We start from the raw sequence: 8268 nt of genomic DNA on the forward strand, positions 1-8268 counted from the left end.
TCTTCCCTCACTGTAAACATTATACATCATCCACAAGTGGGAATGGGAAAATTATTAAGTGCATAGTTTGTCATACAAGGATCTACCTTGGCACACCTGAGCCATAAAACCCACACTACATATGTGCTGAAGGGTGAGTCAATAAATGGCTTTCACGTACATACAAGTCTGCTCAGTTGTCTGCCCTACTAAATAAGTAAATCACATGTGATACATCATGCAATGTTTTTCACTTTGACAAAATTGTGCCAAAAATTGAGTACATATACCTTCATAGCTACTTGGGCAATACTCTTGTAGCCATTTTTCAGTAACAGAAAGGGTGTTACATAAAGTGCTGTCGATGAAATTACACCAAAGCTTTCAGTCGGTGTATGTGGCCAATTTTTGGAATGCTTGTGTCACACTGAAAAAAGTTACAGCATGTTTTACATATGATTCAATTATCCAGATGAGCTGATAACTGAGCAAATCTGTATGTACATGATAGCCACTCATTCACTCAGCCTGCTCCATGTATGTAGTGTGGGTGTTATGGCTCAAGTGTGCAGTGGTAAGTTGTTTTATTACAAACTATACTCTTAATATCTTTTCCATTCCCACTTGAGGAGAAATTGAATGTATAATTTTTACAGTGCCTCCCTCCTGACTTCTCTTCTTCCACTTTCACCTTCAACCACCAGCCCTCCTCCTTTGTTGTTTGAGCTCAACTTCCAAACCATCCTTGGAAATATCAGACAGCATGCTTTGAGCCAAGAAGGACCCAAACGCCCCAAAGTGTACAAAGGCAAACTCAACCAATATCAAGATTTGATTTGCACTCAATAAATTTTTAACTCAAAAAGAGGATGGTGATATGATTGGTGAAGACTGGAAACCAATTGCTTACACCAATGTCCATACTTGATATAATCTTGCATATCCAAAAGACATGATGTCAAAATGTATTCAATTTGGTGGGTTTATCTTTTTATCTTTGCATTCATTGTTCCTTCACTCAAGATCAAATTCCAAATCAAATCCCCATTTCAACCAATGTTGTTTTTCTTTTTTCTTCAGCTATTGATTCAGAACAAAGATTCTTATACTGTAATCAAAAGAGTCAAAGGAGACCCTGGAATTGGATGTGTGGTTGCAAGATCAACATGCCAGATGAATGGTGGGAGTTGGGACACTGGAGGCAAGGTCAGTTGTTGCATCTGGTATTCTGCTTGATATCAATCTATCTGACCTTTGGTTTGATATTTCCTAGGATTATAAGGATGCCATGAAGCTCCAAAATAAATAATTTGACCTGTATGATGAGATGGATGTGTTCCTTCATGCATCTAAACCGGCTGGGGCTTTATGTACTGGAATGAATTCTGATTCGCAAGTCAAGGCAAAGGAGGTTCAGGAAGTGAAAATAATGATAGTAGATCAAAAGCATTTAGAAGACAAGCAATATTGTGAAGTGTTTGGAGAAGGATCAACTCACAAAAAAGACATGCTGAGGATTATCCTCAAGTAGTCAAAGTTTTGGATAAATAGCTGATTGAAGAAGACAAAAACCTTTCAAGTGAAAAAGGAAAGGTAAATCAATCAGGTCATTAGTAGCAATTTTTTTCTGTTTTTCTATTTTTATACAAGTGTAACTTGTGATACCATTGGTATCAATGGAACAGACTCAGAATATCTCAAGCATTAAACTCCAAACAGAACTATTACTATCTCTACCATCAAAAAGAAGATCTCAAGCCTTTGACTTTGAAAAAGCCTACTCCTGTCTCTAATGTCAAAAAAGACAACACCAGCTTGGAAGGTCAATCCTGTGACACTTGCAACTGTGATTGCTTCAGCTTTAATTGATGTGGTTTTCAAGGCTAGAGCTGCACTCAAGCTTGACAATAAGAAGGCAGCTTGCTCAGCTGACATCAATCAAGCTATCACCAGTATCTCACATCAAAGCCAACAAGCTTCCACACTTACAGAAGGCTTTGGATATCTTCAACATCAAGAGTGAAACCCAATTTCCTGATGTAAACAATTGTGTAATGGTGACTGATGTGATATCAGAGTAGCTTAAAGCTGAAGTCCAGTGGTCTGTATGAACAGATGTGCTGTGTTTGGCTCAAATTACAGGTGAATGCTATCAGGGTGGCTAGAAAAAAAAGGATGACCTCAATATTGTTCAATCAGATTAAATTATGTCTTGTCATTACTCAAAGCAACAACTGCAATCAAAATCCCAATTGACTCAAATGATACAAGTATGATGTGTTTTAGTTTTGGTACAAAAATCACATGAAATGTGTGTTTTCTCTTTTCTATAAAATTAAGAATAGTTTTGCATGTGTTTTATCAATGTTATTAAATATGTTGGTGGTGAATGAAATAAGAATAACAATTGTGCTTTATGTTTTTTAAAAATACCTTTGTTTACCTAGTGAGAAATAAAATAATCATAAGAGGATGATATAGTCAGTATATCGAATTTGAGAGAATCAAGAAGAGTCTGCTTACAATATTCTAATCAATGATGATTTATGTGAGATTGATAATGAGTTCACATCCTTATTGCAACATCATCTCTAAAATCATCTGCAGTACCTTGGTCATTTCTTACCACAGGCACAAATTTGTCTTGAGCTTTACAGACCCATGCTCAATTTTACTCATGTTGTTATTCATTGAATTCTTTGAAAGACTGATCCTCACCACCCTACATGATGAGGTTGTGAATCACAGCAATGGCCACAACAATTCTTTCTTGCCAAAGTATAGGGAATCTGTGCATCAAGACTAGAATTACAAATCTAATCTTTCAGACACCAAAGTCTTGTTTGATGATCATTTGAATTCGTGAGTGGCAATTGTAAATGATTCTTGATGGTTTTGTGGTGTGGGGCAACCTTGATCCCACTCATAGATGTGGTAGCAAAAGCCACATTATGTCCAAATTGCAACTCAGAATGATTTTTCCGTCCACCACTATTCTACTTGCAACTTGAGAATTGCTCTTGTGGTAGGTGAAAAGGTATTATCAAACGTTGTAAAAGACCAGTCTTGAGTTGTAGGTGCTGCATCATGACCAAAATTGGATGTGACTGCTTTATTTCTAGCACCTACCTATGCAAAGCTGGAGGTAGGCGCCTATTTTCTCAAACACATGGATTTGAAAATGTAGGCACCAGAAAAAAACACCTACATCCTTTCTGGGTATGTAGGCATCAGAATGGAGCACCTACATGGTAGCACTTGTTTTTTCACTTGTGTTTGTGATTTATTATAGGGCGATCACAGATTTGATAGACAAATAATTATGGATTTTGAATGAATGATGTGGACCCCCTATAGTAAAATTGGTTTAGTAGTTGCTAAGTCACTTATATTTTTATCTGATTTTCATATCACCTTGTTTGGCTTCTCTTTGGCATGTTTGCCCTTCCATGCTTTCTCTAGTGTATTTTTCTCAGCTTGAAATTTGTTGTTTTTGACAACATATAAGTGAAATACCCTACTGGGGAATAAACATTGATAGAACATGTATGTTACATAAGAAGGAATTTTGTGCGTCTTATATGCACTCAAAATCAGACATATTTGCAAACAACAAAAGTACTGCATCATGCAGTACTGATACTGAAAGTTTTTCAGCATCAAACCTACAGTATACAGATATATAGAAGGGAAAAGATGCTACTCTACAGAGAAACCAGCACGGGTACAATACAGACCAAGAGAAAAATGCTACTAGTCAAACAAGGGCTTTGAAAATGCTACAAAATTTTATACTTGGAAGAAGTCCCTTCCCTCAGGTTAAACCCAACGCTTGTTATTTCTTTGAATTGAGCTGGCTCTGAATGAATTTATGAGAAGTGAGGATTTAGTCAAATCAAGGGTGGTCAAAAAAAAGAACATCCAGCAGCTTACTTGGATATACTTTGAGGATATGCAAACACGTTTTGAGGGTCGTAAGCAGACTTGATTTTTGTCAATCGCTGATAACTATATCAATAATTACAATACCTTCAGGAAATTTGTTCAAACACATGCAGATGCTTCATACTCAACTGTGTGTTGTAATAGAGATTCTTCCACTGAGTTGCAGACAACCGATCATCAACGTAATTGGCATAGGCGCTAAAGAGTCAAATATAGGGGTGAGTATTTCAGTTCCATGTTTCCTTGGAGGATGTAGCCCTGAGGTAAATGCTGATTGCTGACCCGTATGCCCATCCAGAAGGGTTGCTGTTAACAATTTTTGATACCATTTGATCTAGGAAGGTTAATCCTGCACTTGGGAACGGTGGCGCGTAGTTTCTGGATGAGGCGTAGAACTACTTAGCCGCATGAAACATTGTTAAAATCTTCAGGCTGCCAAAGTCTTATGAGTCCTTACAGTGGTAGATGGCTTACTTGAATAGTCCACAATATGGAACGTTGTGCAAACGCCGTCGCATCTTTTGCTACGGCGGTGATAGCAGAGTTCTGACCGCCATAAAGGATGAATTGGACAAACCATTTCTTTATAGTGTAGAGCGCTGTGATTAGCAAACAGAAGCATGTGTCATATGAAGAAACCGTTGCATACTGTATCTGTTTTCCATCCTTCCGACGAGAGGTATTTCGAGAAAGCTTGGATAGAAGAATTTGACATGGGGGCTGATTGTGGAGTTGTCAAAGACTTGGCATAGAAAGTGTCATGCTCCGCTGATAAGTCCACGCCTGTGTAGGGGAAGAAAAGCGTCAAATCCATCAAATCCAATGTGTTACTCTAAGCTGTGTAAAATAAGGCTTACCGGAAGTTGAAAGCGCTTGCGAACCAGCTAGACCTTGCAAGATGGTAAGCCAATTGCTCTTCTTCACGGTCCTCTTTCTCGGTGCTGGCTAAACGTTCTCAAGGGTACATGTGTCAATAGGAAAACTAGATGCTCCTGTGTTGTTGTGAGCTTACCATCACATTCAAAAAGGGCTGAATGACAGCCGGGAACTTTGAGCTATCACCATACCAGACCCCATACAGAGCGAAATTCAAACGTCCAGACTGGCTCCCTCGTCCTAAATCGGCTTCCACTCCAAGTTCGGCCGGTAGGTTAGACCGACAAAAGGTTTGAAATTTGATCAACGCGTTTGCAAAGCCATTTGGATCAAAATCCCATTGGATGTCAAACTTGGTAGGGTGGCTAGGGGCGGCATAGGTTCGAAACTTCATTGATGTCACGACACCGTACGAGGCTCCTGCACCTCTCAAGGCCTATCAACGTGTCACGCTGTCTGAGCAATCATCTTCCAGATGGGGCGAATGAAGGATGCAAAGCCTCGTGCCACTTACCCAGAAGAGGTCTGAATTGGTACTTTGCGATGCTTGAATGATGGTACCGTTTGCGAGTACCACTTCTTGGCTGATGATATTGTCCGAGGTCAAACCCCACATCCGACTTGTGGGACCAAAACTGAAAGCCAAGGGGCGCGAGAACATATGGTCAGGCCACAATGTGCTTCATGGTCTCTTTGCTTACCGGTCGACTTACCCCCCGAATGCCGCGTGGCCCCCAATACCGACGTACGGACACGTACCATGGGGAATTGCGCGGCCACCTTGAGAATGCAATCTGATAGCTACATCACCTAATCGATTTCCGGTTCCAATAACAGCTTGACCTGTTGACTGATTGACAGAGACCTTATTGATTCGCGAGAGATCGACAACTAAGGCTCCATCAGTCCCTCCCAAGCCATATGCAGCGTACGAATGTCCACCGGAGCGAGGCGAGACTATGAGAAACAAACAAAAAAACCATTTAAGCTCCGAAATTGTGGTTCATAGACATCCATCACAACATGAGCTCACCTGGAATTTTTGCTTCAACAGCTGCTTTGACGGAATCGGACACAGCTTTTGTGTTATTAGGGAAGACAACGGCAGCTGGCATATATGTCAGGCGCTTGTTAAAAGGTGTAGCAAATTTTTTATACGATGGATCTCCTGGAAAGACAGCGTCGATTCCTAACTTGGAGAATGTTGCTCGCAAAGAAGCAGTATCTGCTCTAACAGAGCACAGGACACTCAAAGCGCAAGATACGGTAAACAAAGAGCGAAGCATAATCTTGAAGTGTTGAATCCCACAAGTCGAGTCTTGGAAGTTGTAAGTTCAGGAGGTGGGATTACAACAATGATTTCTCACAAGAAGTGAGAAGGCGACGGCCTTATATGCCTGATTTGCACCATCTCTCCAGCTAACAGGGTAGGTCGTTTGGGCAGTTTATACTTTTTATACTTTACACATCACCGCGACCTTGCGGTGATCATTGGCTGCCAAAGGAGATGGTCTTGGCTTCATCGTGAAGGTGAGCGGGGCTGCTGTACATATGATGAGTAAAGTTTGACCATCTGACCCTATCAGAATCTGAGCTCTCTAGCTCTGGTGACTATGTAGGCTGGACGCTTTCTGGGTTTCGAGAGAGATTTACCGTGATATCGGCTGTTAATGGCCCAAATTAACCAACAAAAGACTGATATTGAAGTTCTTCGAAACTCTGTCAGTATGTATGATACGTATGTAATCCCTGCTTCACCTTTACTCCTGGGTTATACGACGAGACGATCACATGGTTCAAAGCAGACAGATCGAGTAGGTCGCCACAGGTAAAGAAAAATCAAAAGAACAAAGAGGCCTGTAATTCTTTGTGAGCAGGAAATCTTTAGAGATGTGAAGCATGGAAATGATCAAAGATCTGACAGAAAATATGATATGTTTAGATGTTGATCGCACTCAGCAGAAGAAATCCTGTATATTTAGTTCTCTGATCAAATTGGCCACATTAACTTTGTTTCTCATAATCTGCGATCCTTTATATTGTGGTTCCTTTCGATAATATATCATTCCATTCTTTAGATGAAGTCTGATCATTATCATTATCAGATATTGTGCTTTCTGAAAATTGTACACCAGTCCATGCTTAAGACCGAACACGTCTTAAATGCTATGAAATTTTTATGTTACATGAGAGAAATTTATCTCTTCATCTTAAACCCAACGTTTGTTTCTTCGTGTTGAGCTTGCCCTAAATGAAGTTTTGAAATGTGAGCATAAGATCAATGCTAAATGATCAAGACAGTTCAGATAATCAAAAAACAAAATACCTACTCAGTTATACTTTGAGGATATGCAAAGACGTTTTGAGGGTCGTAGGCAGACTTGATTTGCGTCAATCGTTGATAACTATATTAATAATTACAAGATGTCAGAAAGTGTGGTTAAAAACACGGAAGCGTTCAATACTCAACTGTGTGTTGTAGTAGAGATTCTTCCACTGAGTGGAAGTCAAGCGATCGTCGACGTAATTGGCATAGGCACTAAAGAATCAGGGATATGGGTGAAAACTTGAGTTTCACTCTCTTTGAAGAATGTAGCTTCCGTAGCAATAGAATGCTGACCCGTAACCCCATCCAGAAGGATTGTTGTTTACAATGCTCGAAACCATTTGATCTAGGAATGTCAACCCTGCACTGGGGAAAGGTGGCGCATAGTTGCTAGATGAGGTGTAAAACTAGGCACCAAAAATAAGATGATATTTAGACGGTTAACAATTTAGAATGAGTTCCTAAATCGCTCACTTGAATAGTCCACAAGATGGAACGTTGAGCAAATGCCGTCGCATCCTTTGCTACAGCAGAGATAGCTGAATTCTGACCACCATAAAGCTCGAACTGGACAAACCAATTCTTCATAGTGCAAATGATTCTTGATCAGCAAAACTAAGGAGAAATCATACGCAGAAATCTAGTAAATACCGTATCTGTTTTCCATCCTTCCGATGAGAGATACTTTGAGAAAGCTTTGATAGAAGAATTAGACATTGGCGTTGACTGTGGAGTTGTCAAAGACTTAGCATAGAAGGTATCATGCTCCGCTGATAAGTCCACGCCTGTGTAGGGGAAGAAAAAACGGCGTCAAATCGGAAGTTAAGTGAGCGGTGTTGAAGAAAAGGCTTACCCGAAGTTGAAAGCGCTTGCGAGTCAGCCAAACCTTGCAAGCTGGTGAGCCAGTCGCTCTTCTTTACGCTCCTCTGGCTCGGCGCTGGCTGAAGATTTCAAAGGTATATGCGTTAATAGAGGACTAAATGTTCATACAGGCTATAAGCTTACCATTGTATCCAAAAAAGGTTGAATGACTGCCGGAAACTTTGAGCTGTCGCCATACCAGGCTCCAACCAGGGCAAAGTTCAGGCGTCCAGATTCGCTCCCTTGTCCCAAAGTGGCGTCCACTCCAAGTTCAGTTGTAC

The 8268-nt window shown here is 40.4% G+C and overlaps 2 protein-coding genes across 2 annotated transcripts; both read right to left on the reverse strand.

The window, feature by feature from the left end:
* Window positions 1-3540: 3540 nt before the first annotated feature.
* MELLADRAFT_79848 (uncharacterized protein) lies at window positions 3541-6101 on the reverse strand (the record flags this gene model as incomplete). The annotated part of the gene is made up of 11 exons (XM_007419478.1): window positions 3541-3838; window positions 3913-3987; window positions 4054-4122; window positions 4207-4319; window positions 4399-4506; window positions 4574-4707; window positions 4782-4869; window positions 4937-5236; window positions 5315-5435; window positions 5514-5757; window positions 5834-6101. 11 exons carry the CDS (start codon window positions 6084-6086, stop codon window positions 3799-3801), a joined length of 1545 nt encoding a protein of 514 aa, XP_007419540.1.
* Window positions 6064-8212, reverse strand: MELLADRAFT_73746 (uncharacterized protein; the record flags this gene model as incomplete). Its single annotated transcript, XM_007419477.1, has 8 exons — window positions 6064-7047; window positions 7131-7205; window positions 7271-7339; window positions 7421-7533; window positions 7601-7708; window positions 7778-7911; window positions 7980-8067; window positions 8132-8212. The coding sequence occupies 8 exons, from the start codon at window positions 8132-8134 to the stop codon at window positions 7011-7013; spliced, it is 627 nt and encodes a 208-aa protein (XP_007419539.1).
* Between the last annotated feature and the right edge of the window lie 56 nt (window positions 8213-8268).

Source organism: Melampsora larici-populina, assembly GCF_000204055.1.
Source record: "Melampsora larici-populina 98AG31 unplaced genomic scaffold MELLAscaffold_209, whole genome shotgun sequence".
NCBI lineage: Eukaryota > Fungi > Basidiomycota > Pucciniomycetes > Pucciniales > Melampsoraceae > Melampsora > Melampsora laricis-populina.